Consider the following 23,629-nt stretch of genomic DNA (forward strand, 5'->3'; position numbering starts at 1 on the left):
AACTTCAGCATTTGAGGTCTGTAAGATTGTTTAACGTCTCTCTGTGGGAACTGCCACAATTACAAAGTTTTAGATGTATAATTTGGTTCAGTTACGGAGTAATGATCCACAAGTTTCTGTGAGATAAATGCTTCAGTAATGGGGAAGCTTGCATCAAGTTTCAGCAATTTCAAATAAAATTAATGTTCTCTTCTCATAAAGACATGTGATCCTACAGTGCAAACCAGATGCCTGACTTTCCATCCTGTTTGTTTGCCAGGTCTTCACAGTTACCGTATACTATCTATTTAGCAGCTATAAAAAAGCACGTTCTCATAAATTTTCTTATACTTTCATCCAAACTATACTTCCTGCATAGTGTATGTAACCTATAGATCAGCAGACAGTCTCCTAAAGCATGAGAGAATGATACAGTGTCATCCTACAGATGCATCTAATTCCTGTGCTACTTCTACGCTTCTACGAAAATGCTGGGGCAACAGTTACAATCATACTTAAGTGACAGGGATTCAAAGGCCAGTGTTAATTCTATATAGGAACATCTGCAAAGACCATCTGCTGAAATGAATCTGCCTGTGCCACATTTGCCTAATACTGTAATCAAATAAATAAAATTTTCTCTCTTTGTACTGCTAGGCTGGACATTTCAATAGAAAATGCTGATGCTCGTTTGACTAGATTTATCTGTTTCATTGGTTACAAATTAGGGAGTTAGTAGATAATGAGGCTTACTTTGGTACACTGCTCATAAGTCTCAGAAGAGATGTTTAATTCAGGTGGCTAATGATGATTCTGCAAGGACTGAAAACAACCTTTTCCATGCTTCTGCTTGGATCTGGGTATAACAAATACGACAGACCATTGACCTTTAAGAATATACTTCAATATAAAGTGCAGTACCATAGCATGGGCTACTGCAAAAATTTTGGAAATCCATTTTAAAAAACCTGATTTTTCAGACGAGAAAAAAAATCTGTGCAAGGGTGTGATAGAGTAGAAAAGAATCCCTTAAGCTTGTAGGGAAGCAATGTAAACTGATTTAAAATCGTTTCCAAAAATGTAAGGTCAGTGCTGTAAAATTTTAAAACGATTAGTTTTTGATTAGTTGAGACATCACTTTTTCACTGAAAACTTCCACCTCTACCTTAAAAGTAGTCACCCTTTAAAACAGTAATTTGAACTACTTCTTTCCAGGAGAGAATGCGTTTCCAAGAGTGCCCCTTATGAATGGTCTGATTGGCCCTAACCCTCATCTCCCTCATACAGCTTTGACTGCTGGAGGTGGACTGGGCACTTTCTCTCCCATTACACAGCAACCATATACCGATACCAGGTAAGTCAAGATGGGAAATAAAAAATACCGATTGTTTAGCATTTATCACTTGGGGGCTGTTGTTATTAATACTGTGATATTATAAGTATTTAACTACTTAGTTCTTGACAACCACTACAAAAACTTCCGTATTCTTGCAGCCTGTTCACTACTGAAATAGCAAACAGAATAAGTACTTTGCTAATTGGGTTTTTTTTCCCTAATATTGAGAGCAATCTGTCTATAAAACAAAACCCTTTTCTGATTTGTCAGGGATAAGAATCCAGCATTCAATCCGATGGTAAGTGATCCGAACAGCTCATGGGCACCATCTGCTCCACCTTTGGAAGGTGAAGGTGATACAATGTCCAATGCTCAAAGAAGCACTCTTAAGTGGGAAAAAGAAGAAGCTTTGGGTGAAATGGCAACAGTAGCACCTGTTCTCTATACAAATATCAACTTCCCTAACCTAAAGGAAGAATTCCCGGGTGAGTGATTTACTGAATAAAGTTAAATATTTTGTAGCAATTTATGCATATTGATTTGAAAGAATGTAAAATAGGCTGATCAGAGCGTTGCGTATTGACACATGTTTTGGTTGCAGACTGGGCTACAAGAGTGAAGCAGATTGCTAAACTGTGGAGGAAAGCAAGCTCACAGGAGAGGGCTCCATATGTGGTAAGAACAACTACCACCTGCATTCCCTACTTCCAGCAAACATGTATTTAATCTATAAGGTTTTCTTTTTTTTTTCTTTTTAAATAAATTAAGTTCTAGGTTTAGTGAAAATTCACTTACTCCAGGAATGCCTTTGTAATTTATTGTCTAACTCTGAATACTTACACCTGTTTTCTTTGCTTTTCAGCCTTGGAATAAACTGTATTAGTATTGTGCAATCTAAAGACATCAGCTGAGACAAGAACATTTGTGGTTCCCACTGCCTCTTTGCTACATTTGATTCATGCCTCAAGTCTTATTTGCTCTGTCTCTTTCTGCACAGGATCTCACCAGTTTCTTCAGAAGGATAATAACAAATCATTATGTGACCTTCCTCGCTTTCGTCTTCCCCTCTCACTAGTCTTTTCTCTTTTGTCCCATTAGAGTTGCTGAAGTCTTTTACCTGTTGAACTAACTATTCCGGAGGCACCAGTGCTCACATCCCTACTTCCCTCATTTTCTTCTACTCCTGTGATCTTGCCCTACTGTTCCCCTTCACTACTTACTCTCTTCTGTTGCTTTTTGGTGGAAACTCTTGATATCTTCCATGTTGTGGGGAACGTGAAGAACTCCATTTTTCTCTCCAAAAGCATTCACCTTCTTCACATCTGAGTCAATACTACGTATTTGTAGTAGCTATCTGGAGTTACATGGTCATTGATTCCTTTGTGTAGAACTTCAGCCATTCAAAGGGTGACCCTTATGCTTCATTGAAACCTCTTGTTGAAGCCTGTGCACATCCAAATCTCAGAACATATATTATTCATTCTTTTTGACCTTCCCAGCCATTGGTAGCAAATGTACTGTTCTTTAATTTCCTGTCACATCTCCATTCTCTCCTGGTTCTCATCTTTTCTTTGTTTCTTCACAGCAGCCATTGGATGATCATTCTCACTTCGTAGATTTCTGTGGATTTCGCAGGGTTATGTTTTCAGTCTCTTAGCCTCCCCCCACCTGCATTTTTTTAATGTAGTCCCATTAGTAAGCAAATTTGATTCCTATGAATGTTAATGACTCAGACCTTAACAGTACCAACATCATCTCCTACGGTCCAAATTAAAAAATCCTCTTCTCTCTCTGACAACTTCTAGACAATAAATCGTTACCCCAAACTCAATGTGGGAAGTGGAGTTCTTGATCTTTCTGAACCCCTTTCCACTTGAAAGAATAATTCTTTATTGTCTTTATTGTATCACTGAGGCTTCATCATTATTCTGCTTTTTATTCAGGCCTGTAACTTCAGCACCTTTGGACCTCTATGTCGTCTTGTCCATGCTATATTTAATCGTGGTGATTCCTTCTGTGTAGTATTTATAAGATACTGTCAACTTACATGGTTGGAATTTTATCCAGGCATTTATCACTTCACAATTTTTTCTATTACTGATTTTTTTTCCTTTTCGTTGCTCTTAACAAATGCAGTCCTATTCTCTTGATGGATATCCAAAAAGCAGCTGCAAAAATTATTTCCTTCGTGTTCAGGAGGAGGGTGCATGCAAGTGCACACACATGCACACATGAGTATTTACATAGCAAGAAGCGGTTATTTCCTCACAGAAGTTACAGTCCGTGTACTCTTGCCATTCAGCTGTTGCTGGTGCTCCTGGCATTGTGCACGCAAGAAGCTGCTGTGGTACCTCTCCTGAGGGACTTACACTCTGTGGGGATGAGTAAAGGCTGCCTTAGAAATGAAATTCAGAAGTGTGTTAGTAAATTTTCACTCTAAGGCTTTTTACTTTCCTTAGTATGCACAATCCCATCACTTTTAGGGGAAAATGGCACTAATTTTTCTGCTGCTGTGACAGTGGTGCTCTCATCCATGTCAGTGTTTCATTGTTGGAGGGGAAGGATTTAAGCCTTTTCTGCTAAGCAACCCCTACTTGACAACCGCAAATAAAATTGTGAAAAAGAACATGTGAGGGTTTGCTTCAGAAGAGGAATCACGTCCTCAATTGGTGGTAAAACAGATTCTTTGAAACTTCCATTAGATGCTTTAAAGTGTCAGTACGGCTGTAAAATGCCTCATTGAAGAGGAATTGCTGTTTTTCCATCCAATTTTTCCTGATCCATAAGCCCATATCCTATGTTTATACTGCTTACTTAACACAGACTGAGATCTATAGAGGCTATTTAATGGAGTAGACTGTATTTTTCTTGTCATTGAAGTTCTCCACATTAGTGGCCTTTATTGATCCAAACATCATCTGCTGTGCTCATGTCTTCAGATTGCAGACCACACCAATATGTGATTTGAAAGGTAAACTGGTGGGATTCATGCTTTCTTGGCACAGCACAGTACCTGAACAGACACTCCTGATGTATAGAAAACCTCTACTGCTAATAACTCCTTAGTTCTTTTCATGTATCTTAAATGCAGAATTTCTATAGAGAAGAAGTATTTTCAGTTTGGAATTCCTTTCAAAGTGCATAATTTAGTTTTCACAACTATGCGTGTGATTAAAACAGGCTGTACAAATAATTTGGTGATAGATTTTGTAGGAATAACAGATGCAGTGTTCACACTTAGCAGAAGAAAATAAGGCTAACTACACTTTTTTTTTTTAATCTTTTCCCAGCAAAAAGCCAGAGATAATAGAGCTGCTTTGCGCATCAATAAAGTACAGATGTCGAATGACTCCATGAAGAGGCAGCAGCAACAGGATAGCATTGATCCTAGCTCACGCATTGACTCCGACCTCTTTAAAGATCCATTAAAACAGAGGGAATCAGAACATGAGCAGGAATGGAAATTTAGACAGGTGTGTTGCATTTGGGGTATTTTGTTATTTGGGGTGTTTTGTTATTTTTCTTCCAGCTTTTTACTGCATTGTTGGAATCTGTTGTAATAAAATCAGTTTTAGTCTTTCTTTGTAGAAGAGTATAAAGTCAGCCGTTCTGCGTAGGAAGGAAATAGATGCTATCAGAAGAGAAGCTGCTTGTAAATGTTAGAAAACTTTGGTTTAAAACTTTGACTCTTAAATCCTACCTTTTATGGAAGCAGGCTATTCTTTGACTGTATGGCTGGCTAGGGCAGTGGTTTGTTTTTATATACCGTATATTGCAGTAACCTTGTCCTGCAGACTGCTGCTTCAAATTGGGCTGGTTGTCTCTCGGAGCCCATTTGCCTCACATCAGTGCTGTATCTGTCAGTAACCTTTCATCTTCAGAGTATAAGGTTGGAAAGCAGTGCTGCTTTTTAGGCAACCTGGGAAATGCTTCTTCCCAGGCAATCAAGGTGCATGTAAGGTAATTGAACTTCACAAATAGCTGGACCTTCTGCTTCCATTGCATTTAAAATTTGCAATTTACAATTATTTAGAATTGATTTTTGATGTGTCCTGAAGTTTTAGTTATAGATTCAGTCATCAGAAAGATTTTGTATACCCCGGACTTACAAGTGTAACCTTTTTCCTTACAATATTAAAACAGCAAATGAGGCAAAAAAGTAAGCAGCAAGCCAAAATAGAAGCCACGCAGAAGCTTGAACAAGTGAAAAATGAGCAGCAGCAACAGCAGCAGCAACAGCAGCAGCAGCAGTTTGGTTCACAACAGCTTCTGAACCAGTCTGGCTCAGACACACCTAGCAGCGGGATCCAGAGCCCCTTAACGCCACAGACTGGCAATGGAAGTATGTCTCCTGCACAACAGACATTCCATAAGGATCTATTTACAAAGCAGCAGCTACCTGCTACACCTACGTCAGCATCCTCAGATGATGTGTTCCTAAAACCACAAGCCCCACCCCCTACTCCAACCCGAATCCCAGTACATGATTCACTGTCTCAGTCTCAGACGCCTCAGACAACATCACAACAGATGTTTTCTCCAGGTTCCACAAACACAAGACCTCCTTCTCCGATGGATCCATATGCTAAAATGGTGGGAACACCTAGACCAGCACCCATTAACCAAAATTTTGTTAGAAGAAGTTCCATTGCACCATTAGATACCTGTGCACCGCAGTCATCCATATCTAGGCCCATACAGGTAACTGAACCATCAGGAAGCAGGCCTTCACCAGTCAGGGATTCATGTTCTTCATCTCCAGGTAGCAGTGATCCCTATGCAAAGCCACCAGACACACCCAGGCCTGTCATGGCATCAGAGCAGTTCTCCAAACCATTGGGGGTCCCAAGATCACCCATAGTTATGGAACAGTCAGGGAAAGTTCCTTTAACCGCTGGAAGCAGTGATCCGTTTACTAAGCCGGCTCCTAGAACTGATACATTTCAGAGACAGAGAGTAACTTCTGCTGATGCGTATGCACGGCCACCATTGACTCCTACTCCTACTCCTGTTGATGGTAGCCCTGGACCTTTTAAAACTCCTATGCGCCCACCTCAGTCCCCGCAAGATCCTTACGCATCAATGCCCACTACACCAAGGCGCGTTGCTGTTGATCCATATGAAAGGCCCACTTTGACACCAAGGCCAGTGGATAACTTTTCCCATAATCAGCCTAATGATCCATACAGCCAGCCTCCCCTTACTCCCCATCCTGCAATAAAGGAGACTTTTGCCCATCCACCCCGGATAGTGCGACAACAGAGTGATTCTTTCCCTCAATCTGGACCCATTTCAAGGCCAGCTTCTCAGGACCCTTACTCCCAGCCTCCGGGTACTCCTCGGCCAGTTGCTGATCCTTACGCCCAACCTCCAGGAACTCCTCGGCCCACCACGGTTGATTCATATATGCAGCAACCACCAACACCAAGACCTGCTCAGCCAGCGGATTTATTTGCTCAGTCCCCAGCAAATCAGAGACATTCTGATCCATACGCCCAACCTCCTGGAACACCAAGGCCAGTTCTCAATGATCCTTATTCTCAGCAACCGGCAACTCCAAGGCCAGGGATTCCAGAGAGTTTTAACAGACCTGCAATGACAAGACCAGGACTGATACCAAATAGAGATCCTTTCTTGCAGACGCCACAGAACAGGTTGCAGGGCACTTTTGTCAGGCCATCAGATCCATGTTCTCAAACTCCCAGACCTGCAGGACCTGCAATAACAGATTCATTTAGCCATGGTCCAGCTGCTCCAGCACGTGACCCATATGATCAACCACCGATGACTCCAAGACCTCAGCCAGAATCTTTTGGAACTGGTCAACTGGCCCATGATGCTGCTGAACAGCCACGGCCTGGATCTGAGGGCAACTTCAATGCGTCTGGAAATTCTCCGTTGAGTTCTCAAGGACAACAATTTCCCAAAGTTTCACAAGTTCCTGGCCCGGCACCCTCTACAGGAGTAACAGATACACAGAATACCATGAATATGTCTCAAGCAGACACTGAAAAGTTAAGACAGGTGAGAATAATGTTTAATACTGATGGTATTAAAATTTCCTAAGTAGGAAGATTTCCCCCATTCTTGTTAATATTTGAAGTTTCTTGCCATTAAACATAGCTATATAATACAGAATTATCTTCATTCACTTAGTATGTTAATTTGTTCCTCCTGGATAGAATCACAATATATAGAATATAGAAACATCAGTAATTTTTAAGGAGTTTGGACAAGATCCAAAAAAGAAGCAAAGCCATCTTTGAAGCCGCTGAAGGTGTAGATGATTGGTCTGTAATAGCTTATTTATCTACAGTGTGAGGAAAAAAAACACCTTGAAAAGACAATTTTTTCTATCCTATAATAGATGAGATGTAGAACTGATAGTCAGTGACTTGCTCACTGACTGAAAAAGGGAGTATAGGCAAAGATCTCAGACTAGACATCTAACTTTTCAGTTGGCTGGCACGTTGAGGTGAATTCTACCATTGGTCACTGCTCTTCTTGAGGCACATTCACTCCAGGATTTTGTCAATGTTTGGCACACAGCTCTTGCTGAGACATAGAATTATGTTCAACGTATGGAAAGCTGCTCAGTCTTTTGTTTGGAAGGAGCGATGGGAAATGGATTTAGCGGAGAAATTGGTAGCATTATAATACAGAGTCAGAGTAAATTCTGCAGCTTTGGTGTAAACCTCTTGCTGAATTTTCTTCAGTGGACCTCTGTCGTGGTTTAACCTCAGCCAGCAACTAAACACCACGCAGCCACTCGCTCACCCCCCACCTCTGGTAGGGTGGGGGAGAGAATCGGGAGGGCACAAGTAGGAAAACTCGTGGGTTGAGATAAAAACAGCTTAATAATTGAAATAAAACAAAGTAGAACAGTAATAATAACAATGATAACGACGATAATAAAATATACAAAGCAGGCGATGCACAGTGCAACTGCTCACCACCTGCTGACCGACACCTTGTGTGTCCTGACCCCTGGGACGCAACACCACCACCCCATCCCAGTTTTTATACTGAGCATGACGTCCCATGGTATGGAATACCCCACTGGCCAGCTGGGTCAACCGCCCTGGCTATGCTCCCCGCCCCAGCTTCCCATGCACCTGGCAGAGCATGGAAGGCCAAAACGTCTCTGGTGCAAGCACCACTCGGCAAAAACCAAAACAGCAATGGGCCATCAACGCTCCTCTCGTACCAAAGCCCAAACACAGCACCCCCCAGCCAGAAAGAAAGTTAACTCTATCCCAGCCGAAACCAGGCCAACCTCTAGTCACCTTTCTCCCTCAGAATGCACTTTTTCGTGTAGTAAAAGGGCCTGCATTATTGGAATAGAAAAAGGAAAAAAGAGTTGCTTATATCTTAATTGGTAAAATGTGTTCACACTGTACACTTTAACAAGAGGTCTGGAGATTAAGTTGCGTTACCAGCATCTTGCACCATTTGATCTCTCTTCTGATTTCTGAGGTGATTGTGGTAATTTATAATATTTTCCTGTAGCGATTGAAGAATTTATTTCCTCTAAAAGGCTTAACGTAGCAGGGTTTAAACTTCAAAATACGTCAATTGCAATGTCAAGCACAATGATTTTTTTTTTTGAAAACAGCGCCAGAAATTACGTGAGATTATTCTACAGCAACAGCAGCAGAAGAAGAATGCGGTTCGTCAGGAAAAAGCCTTGCAGGATGCAGCAGCTCCTACCCATGCAACTCCTCTTCAGCACTGGCAGCAAGACAACCTAAATCAAATTTTTAACCGCCCTCCTCCTCCTTATCCTGGGAATATTAGGTCCTCTGTTGTCCCTCCAGGTGGGCCAAGGTTCACCGTATACCCAAAAGACCAACGTGGACCATTTCCTGCTGATGGGCAGTTCAGTAGACCCCAGTTTCCAGGCGATATGAATGCCATGGGGATGAGATCTCATGGTCTTAGGTAAGCTCTTTGATCTCTTAAAACAAGGGTAGTTCTACATTTACAGAAATTGTTAAAGGGTTTTTTTTGATGAAAAATCATCTGTGTTGTCTGCAGTAGCTGGTAATCTTCCTGAAGTCAGTATGTATAGTGAGTTTTCCTGTAAGCGTGTGAAACATTAGAATGTATATTTTGCACTAACACTGTTTTACACTGTCTTTTATTGGGAATTAATCAGAAATAAAAATGCAGAAACTGCAATACTTGTGAAAGTTATGTGACCTGAAAGATCTTGTCGCCCATGGTTTTGGGGCTTTTGGTTTTTTTTTCTTAAAAAAAAGTGAAAGGTCTGACTTCAGCTTCGATGTCTTAAACGTGAATAAATGTATTATTCTTGTTTTCATTTAGAATGAATATGTAATCAAATGTCAGCTTCTGTCTGTGCCATTTTTACGGTGAATGCTATGATGTAAAATGAATACCAGTATTGACATACATTGTCATCTCAGGAATTATTATTTTCAATATTTTGAATTTATTTCAGTAATTTCTAAATCCACATAATATTATTTTTTACGCTGAGTTGCATTAACATGTAGTTTATTTGCTAAGAGAGTTCTTACTGTCAGAGTTTTCTATCCATTATGATTATTGGAATTGAAAACAGATTGTTTATTAAACATAATTAAAGCAATTATTTTATTGTAGTCATAAAGCTCATTTAAATGTAAGCCTAATTAGTTGAAATATTTATTTAAATATCTTAATGAATGCATCATGTAAAGCATTTTCGTGAATAGTTATTTAGTCAAATACGCCAGACTAGGCAGTCCTGAGAAAAAAGATTATTTAGTCTTTCATACTTTATTTTAGATATGGGTTTCCAGGAGGTGGCCATGGTCCACCATCAGGTCAAGAACGTTTCCTCAGTCCTCAGCAGCCAATGCAGCGCCCTGGAGTTCCACCACAGCTGAGAAGATCTCTGTCTATTGATATGCCTCGTCCAGTGAACAATCCGCAAATAAATAATACATCTGGGATCTCCCAGCATTTTCCTCCACAGGGAATTCCAGTTCAGCAGCACAATATATTGGGTCAGGCGTTTATCGAGTTACGTCACAGAGCTCCTGATGGGAGGCCAAGGCTGCCTTTTAATCCTTCTGCTGCAAATGTTATGGACGCAGCAGCACAACATCAACGACATGCAGGGTTTATACCCAGGCAGGAGTTTTCGGGCCCAAGACAGGCAGAACCACTGAGACATAATTCTCAAAGTATACCTAACCAGTTGCAGATGTCTACAAGTTTGGAGCATATGTCACAATCCCAGCAGGATCAAATCAATCCTGACAACCCACCTGCGCTTGTAATACGTTCTCTAAGTCATCCTCCAGTTGCTGATGCATTCCCAGGGCCATCTTTGTCTACATCTGCACCAAGTGATGAATCTGCAAATTTACAGATTCCCAACCAGCCAAGTGATGGTCTAGAAGAAAAGCTTGATCCTGATGATCCTGCTGTAAAAGATTTGGATGTGAAAGACCTTGACGGGGTTGAAGTCAAGGATTTAGATGATGAGGATCTGGAAAATTTGAATCTAGACACAGAGGATGGGAAAGGAGATGAACTGGATACTTTAGATAATTTGGAAACCAATGATCCTCATCTTGATGATCTTCTAAGATCCGGGGAATTTGATATAATTGCATACACAGACCCAGACCTTGATGTGGGGGATAAGAAAGGAATGTTTAATGAAGAACTAGATCTTAGTGTCCCCATTGATGACAAACTAGATATCCAGGGCAAAACGGAAGAACCAAAACAGAAGGAACAAGGTGACAGAACTGTTTCCCCTCCTGAGACCCAGTCTCCACAGAAGAAATCTGCTACAGAAAATGAAATTAAAACAGAAGTACTTTCCCCAAACGCTCAGGAGGAAAAGAAGAATGAAAATGAAAAAAGTGATGGAAATGCTGAATCCACAAGTACTCAACAGACTGCTGAAGTGGAGTTAAAGGATGGAGAAAAGGCTTCTGCACAGCCTCCTAACCCAGAATTCCCTGACAAAACTACTGCTGTTCCTAGTCAAGAAACAACTGTGCCTAGTCCAGATGCTCAGGGATCTGCTCCACTGCCTGTTCAAGGAGCAGTAAGTTCCTGCAGTATTTCTGGGTCCACACCAGTCCTCTCAAGTTTGCTAGCTAACGAAAGCTCAGACAATGCTGAAGCAAGGACTCTAGGATCTCCATCTCAATCTTTGCCAACAACACAAGTGAACCATGCATCAGGTATTCCACAAACACTAATGACACCTGGTGGACAGATCTTGGAAAACACTTTAAATTCAAATTTGAACATGGTTCCACGAATTAACCATAATTTTTCTCAAGGGTCACCAAATCCAGGATTTATTCAGGGTCAATCATCTAATCATAACTTTGGGACGGGACAGACATCTAATCAAACTGTGGCTGTAACAAACCGTCCTGGTCCTAGTGGCATATCTGGTCCCCAACAGATAATGCTCCCTCAACCATTAGCTCAACAACAAAATCGAGAGAGGCCACTTCTGCTAGAGGAACAGCCGCTTCTTCTGCAGGATCTTTTGGATCAGGAAAGACAGGAGCAGCAGCAGCAGCGACAAATGCAAGCCATGATTCGCCAACGTTCGGAGCCATTTTTCCCCAATATTGGTATGTGGGTGATCTATTTGTCTGTGTTCTGGTTAGTTTTTTAAAAATACAACAATAAATACTTAAATAATCCGTAGCACTGAAAGAAGCAGGTAGATATGTGGAGCTTGAAGGTGGCATAACAAAAACCAACCTGCTTAGTAGGTACAATGGGAGTATGGAAATTGAGCATGTAGGTGGAATTTTGAACTCCATGGCAAGACTGTTCTTGACATTTCCAGTATCAGGGTAACTCTGCATTACTGCGAATTTTTCTGACATCAGCTCTGTCGCGTATTCTCTTTATACTTTAGGTTCTCATACGTGATATAGAGTAAATGCACCCTTTGTAAACAAAATTAAATGATCAAGTGCAAAAGCTGACCTTTTGGTATTTGATCTATCAAGTTTCTGTTTATGGTTGTTTTAATACATTTTTTTTGCACTGTTTAGTGTGTCTCAAGGAAAGGGATCATCGAAAGCTGTGTTACTAACTCACAATCTAGGCAAGGCCCTGAAACATCACAAATAATTCTGCGCGTACTAAAAGCGTTTAAGATAAACTGTCATTTCCTGTTTAATATGACATAGCAGTTTGAGCGTTCAGATCAAGACCATCACTATCATTTAATTGTTATTAATGAAATACGAAATTTTGAGAAATCTGTTAGTTGTAACTACACTGGCCATCAAGGCTGTTTGTTCAAAAGACAAATTTAACCTACCCCCTAAGTCACAGTTCCATATTTGTAGTGTGGCTAGAAAATGCTGTAGCCACTCCAGGTGGCTAAGGTGTTACCTCCAGAGGTCCCTTCCAACCTCAGCTGTTCTGTACTCCCATTTATCCTGCTCTGTGTGAGGCACCTAACGGGAGAGACAGCAAAAAGGCAGACTTCACCATGCTTACGGTCTTTTCAGATGCTGTATGAGGTGTGTGCCTTTCTGCCTGTAGTGCTGCTGGTAATTACAGAGCGCCTAAACCGTTTTCTTAGTACTTTAGTGTCAGTTTTGCCAACTGAACTCACAGAAACAACTCTTCTTCCTGATTCTTAAACCTATAAATAGAATTTATTAATCTGTTGGGTCATAGGCCAAATTTGGTCTACAGTCCTTCTCAGACTGACCTGGTTTTCTTTGTATGTTGTGGCTGAAAACAAGCACAGTTGCTGCTGGAGTAACTTTCCTTAGAGGATATATGAAACTACATATTAACCATAAATTTCAAAGTGGAGAGGACAAGTAATGTGACATAGTAATGCAATTATGTTGTTTTACTCATGATTTATGCATGAACTAGATCTAAACAAGTCAGTTCCAGTTAATAACTTGTAATGTTCAGCTATGTAATTAAGTTTTACTGTTTTTCTTTTCTAGACTTTGATGCAATTACTGATCCCATAATGAAAGCAAAAATGGTAGCTCTTAAGGGGATCAATAAAGTCATGGCGCAGAGTAACATGGGGATGCCACCCATGGTTATGAACAGGTAGGCAACATTTGATACCATTATTTAGGGCCACAAAATGTAAAAAGAAATTACAGAGCTAGGGGAAACTGCACGGGAAATGAAAAAATTCAAAAGTGGAGAAAGATCTTGTTGTCATGTAGTTCATAGTCCATGCTAATACAAGTTTATCTCCTAAGAATAAAACCGGTGTGGCAGTAGAAACTATAAAAGGTATTAAAATGCATCAGACTTGTGTTCCAGTTGTAATGTCATTAGTCAGCATGGCTTCACTGTTGATGCTTTTCTTGTTTCCCCACTTACTAATTATGTAATGACACATCTCCCATGCCTTGTGTTTGAAAACTGTTGATGGCCGTGTAATGGTTAAACTTCATGTTGCAGCATATCATTTAATGTTAAGTATAATTAAGATTTAGCCCAAATAATGGAAGTTTCATCCTCTCTTTAAATCCGTTCTGAGGACAAAGGAGCTATGAACTGTGCAGACTTCACCAAGACTGCCTTTACCATAGGTGGGGAGTCTATGGGCCAGAAAGGATCTGAACCTTTTCTTTTTATGTGGCCCTTAAAACTGTGTGTTTTCTCCTTCCTAACACATACTTCAGTGTTATGTGATAATATGTGGCTTACCAGAGGTGTACATTTACCCAACTCTAGTTGACTGTGCTGGTGACCATGATATCTAAATCCATTAAATCTGGGGGTTTTTCATATAATTATTTATTTCATTATTTAATCATAATATATTAAAATACAAATACAGATATTTTCGTGTGTGTGTATGTCTTCACTGTTTACTTCACCTCTCTGAAAAATGTAAAATGCAGTAGTTTCAACCAAGGGCAAAGTGTTGTAGAATCAAATGAGAATTAATATTTTCCAGACGTTGAAAAAGTTTGGTACAGAAGTTCAAGCAAATGTCTATAAAATATTTGGACATTTTGTGTAAGTTCGGTGCAATATAAAAGGTTGTCTCTCCCTAAAATACCCACCAGTTTTAAAAGTTATAATTTCACTTTCTGTTTATATATCAATAGGTTTCCCTTTATGGGTCAGCCAGTGCCAGGGGCTCAGACCAGTGAAGGCCAAAATCATATGCAGCAGGCAATTACACAGGTAATACAACTTGATATGGGGTTTAAACAAAAGTGTTTAATAATGATGACTAGTTTTGGGGTTTTTTAATTGAATCATGATATAATATCCTTGTCTGTATGTTTTACTGAAATTTCTAGGATGGAAGTTTGACACCTCAGATTTCTAGACCTAATCCTCCCAATTTTGGTCCTGGTTTTGTCAGTAAGTACAGATTTAATAATTTATTGTATGTTAATGTTTCATTCTACAGTTCTGTTTTCCTTAAAATAAAATATCTATAAATGGATCCTGTCTCTCAAAAATTCATCCTTTTAAAATTGAGTCCTTTCATCATTAAGATACCAACTAAAAAATGCTATTGGCGTTTTTTCTAGAAGCTGTCCTCAAAGAGACACCATAACAAAGAGGCAAACAGAAAATAAGCATTATTTGGATTTGTGTGAGAATAGTAATCTATTAATTGACAGACTGCTATGTCAAAAACCTGGTCTTTGGTTGTGTTGTAATATTCTGAGCTCAGAGAGAACAACGGTCTATATTGATGCGGGGCAGGTATTTCAGAAGCAAAAAGTTTTGTGCAGCATCATTGTCATTTTAACAAATACCAATAAAAGCTTTCCAGGCATTAGTTAAGCAAGACTGGCTGGGAACGACCATTGTTGAAAGCAGAAATGTATAGCACTAGTATTTTGCGTTCCTTGTTTCTGGTTGCCCTAGATCAATTGTAAATCCTAGTCTCTATGATGAGAAAGCTTTATTAGCAGAAATTAAAACTGAGCATATGCTGGGAGAGGAAGACCATGTGTAAAATGTGTTTCTGTCACTGCAAAAACTGTACTTGATATTTATGAACAAGAAACAGAAGTAAACACCTTCACCTTTTCCAGAAACTGGAGTAGCAGCACTGAGTATACAATAAGGAGCTTTTGCAATATTATCTGTATTAATTTCTGGTGAGATTTGACATGGCACTCAGCGGTGGCCTCGCTCTGGTTGGAGTGGTGGTGGTTCTGAGCACTTGAGAAAATCTGTTTCTCATTTCAGTAGTAGTTATTCTTACCTGGAACTTGTTAATATTTCAGTACTTTCATTTGCACTTTCACATTGCTCCCAGCTGCAGTTAGTCTCCATCATTTCCACTCAATTGTCCCTTCAGGTTATGTGATTAGTTTCGCAGAATGTATCATTGAAAGAATGGGCACCCCTAGAGACTGTAGCTAGCTCTGTGAATTGATTTAGTTGAGCCGTTAAGAGTCAATGGCTGTTGCTACCGCAGTGACTGTTAAAATAGAAGGTGGTAGGGACTGGAGCACGAGGAGGACATGGTTATATTGAAATCATACTGTCGTGTAGGTAGCTTTATTAAACAGAATTTCTTTACAAGGAAGATCCATGCTATATGCCTGATTACCCAGCTCATTGCCACAATGCGATCAGGAGACAAATGGCACCACCACCAAACCTTCTCTCTTGCCTTCTGGGCTTGGTGCAGATCAGTGTTATCAGACATGATTGTTTTGCCTCGAGAAAAACATCTGAGAGCAATGGACTGCTCATAGCAGATGAGCATTGCTCATTTGTAAAAAGAGTAATGTCTCTGTTACAGTCTAAATGAGAGTGCATATGTTTGTGGGGAGGAAGAGGCACTGGCTCCGAAGGCCCTGTGCGGAGGACTGACAGAAAGTTATTTTTACAGACAAGATGTTTCTTTCATTTCATGACTATTTGATGAATGTTTATCATTTTAATTTTTTTCTTAGATGTAGTAATAAAAATAATTTTATATGTACAAAACTCCTCTGTAAATACCAGAATTAATGAGGCCGTGTTTCCTGTAAATTTGTGTCCTTAATCCCTAATCTCTTTCCCTCTACCTGAGTACTTCCAGAAGTCTTCCATGTCCCCTCTTCTGTGGCAGAGCAGGGTACTACCAGGTTCTGGAGCTGCTTTCAAAGCTACGTTTGCTCACTGGCTAGCAAGTGCACATTTACTGGGTAGACAGCGGGCTGATGTCCCTTGAAATTAAGGGACTATGTTAAAACTGCTTTCTCTCAATAAATGCAGTAATTTGTATCTCTGACTCCTTTACTCAAATCACTCCAAGAGCTTAATATCTCTTGAGATATCAAATCCTCTGTCAAATTCAGCTGAACTTGACCAGTGGTTTCTTAAAATAAGGGGGAACCTGATTGTTAAACTTCATCTCTAAAAAGTAGGATGAGAGTTCACCCCCAGGATGAGATCATATCATACTTAATTTCCCTTCTCTCTAGATGATTCACAAAGAAAACAATATGAGGAATGGCTGCAAGAAACACAACAACTTCTTCAAATGCAACAGAAGTACCTTGAGGAGCAAATTGGAGCACACAGAAAATCAAAAAAGGCACTCTCAGCAAAACAGCGTACAGCTAAGAAAGCTGGCCGTGAGTTCCCAGAAGAAGATGCAGAACAGCTTAAACATGTTACTGAGCAGCAAAGTATGGTCCAAAAACAGCTAGAACAGGTAATCATCTGGAATCCAAACTGATCACCTTAATACTAAGCTGTCATACTAGTGTGACTCTTTTCTTTAAATCTTCTAAAAGGCGAGCTGAATTGCTTAAATACAGTGGAGCTTATTTAAAGGGACCCACTCCCTATCATATTTTGTGTGTGTGTGTTAACAGCATTATTCTGGATTGCCAGTGACACTGGAGTTGTAGGAGAATATGCTATGGCAAACATTATGACAAAAAGCTGTTGTAGTACTATGGGAAGAGGGGAAGTTGCTTGGCAAAATTACTTGCAGCAGAGTTCCTGGCACCATGAAAAGCATAGATGAAAGATTCAAAGGAAAGTATTAGCATGCAGAGCTTTGTTTCAGGCTTGAATGAATCTCATAACTCAGTCTTCTTCAGGTGTCCTTACGTAATCAGAACCTCTTGGTTATATGCCAGTTAAATGTTACTGTTTGAAAGTCTCTTTTCATTGTATCTTTAGTGTTAGTCTAGTTTTATGATCTGTCTAGTTCCTAGATGCTGATCATCAGTGTGTGTTACCTGTTACGTATCCTGGAATAATATAGGTCAAAGGGATATCTGGAGATCATGTAGTCTACTGATCAAAGCAGAACTACCTTCACGGTTAAATCAGATTGCTCAGCACCTTGTCAGTCAAGTTTTGTAAGTCTCCAAGGGTAGAGATTTCCCAAGCTCTCTGGGCCCCTGTTCGAATGTGTAACCGCTTTCACTGGGTTTTGTTTTTCTCTCTTTATATTCAGTTGGAATTTCACTTGCTACATCTTGTAACTGTGATTATAGTAAGTGAGATTAAAGTTAAACCTGTGATAGCTTTGATAAATCTATGCTTTGGCCAACAGTATTGAATGCTGTGTTCCTCAAGACATTGTTTATAAATTATCTGGCATGATTGTCAGGATCAACTAGACCTGGTGAATATGAAAATGCTTTAGAATTATTCTTCATTAATATGAGGAAAAAAATTGGCAGCAGGCTGCTTGGAATGGAGTCCTAAGGGATATCTGACCCTCGAGTTCCTGCTCCTGTGTTGCTTTAAGACAAAGTATGCACTGGATGGAATATTAGTTGGCTCATCTTTTCACTATGTGGAAGAGGGATGGAGCAGATAAATTATGTCTCCATCATTTCTTCCTTTTCTTTTTTTCCCTTCCACAATGAATCACAAGTAGAATAAACGCAGAAAAAATTTGCTTTAACCAATCTTTATCATACATACGTCAGTCTAGTCTTACAGTGGAGTTATGTTGAAGTAACAGCTGCTAATCATGACATTGCTGGCAGATACATTTAGTGCTGGCAGATACATAATTAAGGTGCTTTTGTTTTTCATTGTTGAACTTAAGTTTTCTATGCTGCTGGTAAATGCCCTCCACTCCCCTTCAACCACTGATTTAGACCAGTCATCCACATCCTAAACAGCACTTTGTTACATACCTAGTAGGAGCTTAAATAACATTTTATTAAGGTATATTTTTCAGGACCTTCTGTTTGAAGCAATTCACCACTCTTTCAAATCAGATCAAATAATTTTTCTGTAATCAAGCTTCTGTTAATTTTTGAAAAGGGCAAAGTCTCTATTATGTATATAGAGAGAAAAGAACTCTCAAATCCCTGGGAATTGCTGGTCCTCGACTCAGGCACAGAGAAACCAGAGCTGACTGTGCAACACGAGCTTATGCCTGACAGGGTTATTAGCTCAGGCACAGAGCCATGCAGACACTACCATATTGTCTCTGCAGCCAGGGCAGTTTAACTGCTTTGGTGTGGCACTGTGCCTGTGCTAATAAGCTCTGCCTTGTTCTCCCCTACGCTGTTAAAATCACCAGGTAGATCTGCGCAGGTCGGCTCAGGTCCAGCTGGGTGTAGTCATTGCTGGTCCTTTGAGATCTTACCAAGTACAGTCGTGTGGCTGATCCGCCGCTGCAGATCCTGGGAAGGCGCAGTGGTTTGGATGCCTCATTGTATAGGCATACAGAGCCAACACAGGTTTAGTGCTGTATACCCACGGAGAAGTCCTGGAGCACTGGACTGTGCAGTGCAGATCAATCCAGTTGGTGGCTTTATGCAGTTGCACTGTTTATCTGGCAGTGTCATTGCCAAGCCAGAGCTCATAAATCATCTTGGAACTGAGATTACCATGTAAATAGCCTTTTGGATGCATCTGTCCTGCATTCTGGAGTGTGTCCTGTAATATCTCTGTTATCCGGAGCTTTCTGGCTTGTCTCTTGCTCCAGATAAAGGAGAGCGCTATCAAACATTTTTAATTATGTTATGGACTTTTTCTATCAGTACAAACAGCAAATGGAAGTTGCGGAAATCATAATCTAATGAATAGAAGTGAGAGAGAGATTTTCTATAATGTATGTATTATAACCAGTGGATTACAAGTCCTCTTATTTTTTGAGAGAGCAGTGTAGTTAGGTATTTGTTGTGTTTCTGAAATGCTCTATCTTGTCCGGTTGATACTGTCATATGCTTCCATTGGCTTCTCCTGCTTGCCTTAAAAATAAACTACTAGGCTTGACTTTTAGTGTCCAAGTCAAGTTTATTTTCATCCTAAGATTTAAAATTTTCAAGCAGCGGTTGCAATTTTCATCTGCTGTGTGATGTTTGAGGATCAGCCTGTGAATAAATGGGAATCTGCCTCACTGTTTTCCTGCAAACTTTTCCTTTTCAATTACATCTTTTAAAAATTTTTGCTGATGTGTGAAGATCATCTATCTCACTTTCCTTTTTCCTGTCTGTTCCCAACTATTGTTATCCTGTGCATGGATGATAAGATCTGTAGGACAAGGATCACTTCTGGTTTAGGTTTGTATATTCTCTAGCACAGTGCAGTCTTGGAATGTAATTAGAACTTTGAGGCACTGTTATTTTGTCTAAAATTTTGGGATGGATAGTATTTCTAATGAAATAATGGCTATTTAGCCTTAAAAAGGGAGGGAAAATAAGACTGTGCAGAAATGCTATTTTTGCCTGAGGTTAATTGTCTACTGAAATTATAACGGTGAGTTATGTGTTTTATGCTACTTACATAGTCAGTACATGTCAGAGATGAATAATCACTTTTTTAATTTTTAGATTCGAAAGCAGCAGAAAGAGCATGCAGAACTAATTGAGGAATATCGAATCAAGCAGCAGCAGCAGCAGCAGCAGTGTGGAATTGCACCCCATGCTATAATGCCAGGCGTCCAGGCTCAACCACCAATGGTTCCAGGAGGAACATCACCAGCAATGAATCAGCAAAACTTCCCCATGGTGGCACAACAGCTCCAGCATCAGCAACATGCAGTGGTAATCGCTGGGCAATCCAACCCAACCAGAATGCCAAATTTATCTGGATGGCAATCTGCAAATGCCCCTGCAGGTCATATTTCCATGAATCCAGCAAGGATGCAGCCTCCGATGACACTGTTGCCAATTACTCCTGGTACACCAGCTCCTGTGCCTGGTCCAAATGCAACTGCACAGTCAGGGCCACCACCAAGGGTGGAGTTTGAGGACAATAACCCTTTCAGTGAAAGTTTTCAAGAGCGGGAAAGAAAGGAGCGTTTACGAGAGCAACAGGAACGGCAACGCATTCAGCTTATGCAGGAGGTAGATCGACAGAGGGCTTTACAGCAGAGAATGGAACTAGAACAGCACGGTATGATAGGGTCTGAATTAAATAACAAAACATCCGTATCTCAGATACCTTTCTTTAATTCTGATCTACCTTGTGATTTCATACAAACTTCGCGACCTCTTCAGCAGTCTCCACAGCATCAACAACAACAAATGGGGCAAATTCTGCAACAAGGTCCTGTGACCTCTCCTCCTGCCCCAAATTTTATGCAAAGCAGTGAGCGAAGGCCTGTGGGACCTACAACTTTTGGACCTGATGCATCTGCTGTTCCGGGTGGAACCCCTAATTTCCATAACGTAAAACAAACTCATGGGAATCTCTCTGGGGCCACCTTTACGCAGAACCAAGTCAGGCCTCCATTTGCTTCTGCTGTACCTTCATCTACAGTACTCAGTAGTGGTGCCCCATGTGGTTCGGACACTAGTGTGCCCCAGGCAGCAAACTTCCCTGGATCAAGCCAGTCTCTCATACAGCTGTATTCTGACATAATCCCAGAAGAGAAAGGGAAAAAGAAAAGGACACGAAAAAAGAAAAAGGATGAGGATGCCGAGTCAATAAAAGCCCCGTCAACTCCACATTCAGATATAACTGCACCATCAACTCCAACCGTTTCTGATTCTACCTCCACCCCCGCAGTTAACACCCCCAATGAACTTTCACGTCATCAAGATGAACAAGAGTCAGCAGAGTTAACGGGCCCATCAACATCAAACGCAGGAGAGAGCCAGACCTCTCCAGAGCTGGAATGTAAGCTCCCCAACAGCAGTGGGCCACAGAAACAGCCGAGTGTAAATACAGAGACTGAAAAGGCTAAAACAGATACACCTAGCAGCATTCAAGAAGTTAAACTAGAAAAGGCAGAAACTGATCAATGCTCGGGTCAAGCTGAGCCTAAACCAGAAAATCCAAGCAGTATTAAGGTGGAAGAAGATAAAGTCACATCGCAGCCTGCCTCTTCAGCTCAGAGTCCAGCACAACCAGCTAGCGTTCCAGCAGCAAAAGGGGAGTCAGGGAACGAATTGCTGAAACACCTGCTTAAAAATAAGAAGTCCTCATCTCTTCTAAATCAGAAATCGGAGAACAGCAGCCGAACAGAAGAGGAAGCTTCTGGGGATAAGAAGTTAACAGAGAAGCAGAATCCAGCTGAAGGAGTGGTGAGCCTGTTACTGGTTTTGTTATACAGTGGTCATCAACAATCAAAGGCTAGTTTGTGCCTTTACCGCGGGCATTTGTGAAAAGGTGGGGAGATAACCTACCTGCACAAGGGTGGAATAAACAGCTTTAAGGAATTTTTACCTTCCTTCCTGCCCTTTCTCCATGAGTAAATCATCTGTTACCAAAAGAACAAGTTTTAATATGACTTTGTAGATCAGTGTATTCAGAAATTATTAAAATGCAAAAAGTAATTTTTCTATAGATAATCATCTTAAAAAATGCCACTTCTTAATATTTACCAAGATTAAGACAAGATTTTACAGTATGACTCTTAATTACCTACTAGTATGTTTCTGTACAGTATATAGTATGTCTGTATGCTGCTTTCTTCTGTCACTTCACCTGAGTCATGTATAGGATGACCTGTGCGCCTTTACAGAGGTATAGGGCTGGGCTTCACACCCCTTCAGCTGCACCATTTGGAGTGTTCTGTGAATGAACCAAGTCCATGCTCATTTTTTGCCTGTGAAAATCATACATTGCCTCTAATTTTAGTAGAGACTATGCTTTAGGATTTTTATCAAAAGTGTGAAATTGTTAAATCTCCTAAAATTACTGGATTTCTGTGTTACAGAATATTTCTCTAATTAATTTTACTTTAATGTAAGGCAGCATTAATTCTTTATATTAATGGCATTGTATGGTTTAATAATTTATAAGGTTCTTAAAAACAGACCTAAAGAAAATTGCTTTCTGTGGAGGTAGGATACACTTTACACTTAGATTTGTTGGTCATTTTATTGTAAACTTTAATCTCTACTCAGTTTTGTTTTATGACTGCCTAAACTCTAAACACATCTTTGAAACAAAATTTAAACACATTCAAAATGAATAAAGACTGATAAAAATAAAGGTAATTGTGAGCAGCAGGTAACTTAGGTAAGTGCTAAAGATCCACGGTTAAATCATAGATGACAGGAATAGTGGTGAGAGTACTTGCAGTAGGGGTCGTGTAGAGCTGTTTAAAATAATAATTGATAAAAAGAAATTGGACTTTATTTTGGCTTGCCACTATCTGTTGCGTTACCAAGTCCCATTCTGATTGCTTTTACGCAACTATCCTTTTAGATGAAGAATGGCTTTGCAAATTTGTACTGAAAGTATTTAAGCAAATGGTACAATCTAGAAGTGTTTCACAATACCGTTTTTGTTTCTAACCTCAAAACACATTTGTATTATATTAACTTACACACCTTTTTTCTGTAACCAAGTCTGCCTTTCATTATGCCCTCGTCAAAATCTCTAAGGTTGCATGCACATGTAACTGGTTTAGGGGGTATTCAAAAGAAAATGTTTCTGGTCTGTGAGTTTTTAATGATGTTTTCAGATGTCAGTGGTGTTAACGATAAGTCATAATTCTGTGTGTAGGGACAGTACAGCAGTTACAGCTGCCAGTGAGACAGCAAAGTAAACAAACCGTAAAATATGGTTATCAATGAGATTTATTATACTGTGCGTGTTGTTTTAGACTATCGTGCAGTAAATTTGAATGAACTGTATATTAAAATGTCAGTAATTCTGCTTCACTTTCTTTTTTTATTCCAGCAAACTGCAGGAAACCAGATGCAAGGTGCATTTGGGTGTAGTAACAGCCAGCTTCAGAGAACAGATGTAGGACCTGAAACCAAGAAACAGAGAAATAAGCGAACTCAGAGGACAGGAGAGAAGGCAGCTCCTCGGTCCAAGAAAAGAAAAAAAGAGGAAGAAGAAAAGCAAGCTATTTACCCTAACGCTGATACATTCATCCAGTTAAAACAGGTAGGTATACAGATGCTGGGTAATGCATTAAGA

General features: G+C 40.1%; 1 protein-coding gene across 36 annotated transcripts in view; it reads left to right on the plus strand.

The window, feature by feature from the left end:
* Positions 1-23,629, plus strand: part of KMT2C (lysine methyltransferase 2C) — a 203,131-nt gene that overhangs the window by 163,332 nt on the left and 16,170 nt on the right. For 35 of the 36 annotated variants that reach the window (XM_075144199.1, XM_075144194.1, XM_075144189.1 and 32 more), the window contains 13 exons: positions 1,195-1,333; positions 1,586-1,800; positions 1,917-1,990; positions 4,606-4,788; positions 5,459-7,339; positions 8,931-9,256; positions 10,109-11,931; positions 13,285-13,396; positions 14,416-14,494; positions 14,614-14,677; positions 16,750-16,982; positions 20,080-21,777; positions 23,384-23,596. In XM_075144199.1, coding sequence (XP_075000300.1) covers positions 1,195-1,333; positions 1,586-1,800; positions 1,917-1,990; positions 4,606-4,788; positions 5,459-7,339; positions 8,931-9,256; positions 10,109-11,931; positions 13,285-13,396; positions 14,416-14,494; positions 14,614-14,677; positions 16,750-16,982; positions 20,080-21,777; positions 23,384-23,596 — 7,040 coding nt within the window. The remainder of the gene's footprint in view (positions 1-1,194; positions 1,334-1,585; positions 1,801-1,916; positions 1,991-4,605; positions 4,789-5,458; positions 7,340-8,930; positions 9,257-10,108; positions 11,932-13,284; positions 13,397-14,415; positions 14,495-14,613; positions 14,678-16,749; positions 16,983-20,079; positions 21,778-23,383; positions 23,597-23,629) is intronic. The other variant, XM_075144192.1, reaches the window with a different exon arrangement.

Source organism: Calonectris borealis, chromosome 2, assembly GCF_964195595.1.
Source record: "Calonectris borealis chromosome 2, bCalBor7.hap1.2, whole genome shotgun sequence".
Taxonomy (NCBI): domain Eukaryota; kingdom Metazoa; phylum Chordata; class Aves; order Procellariiformes; family Procellariidae; genus Calonectris; species Calonectris borealis.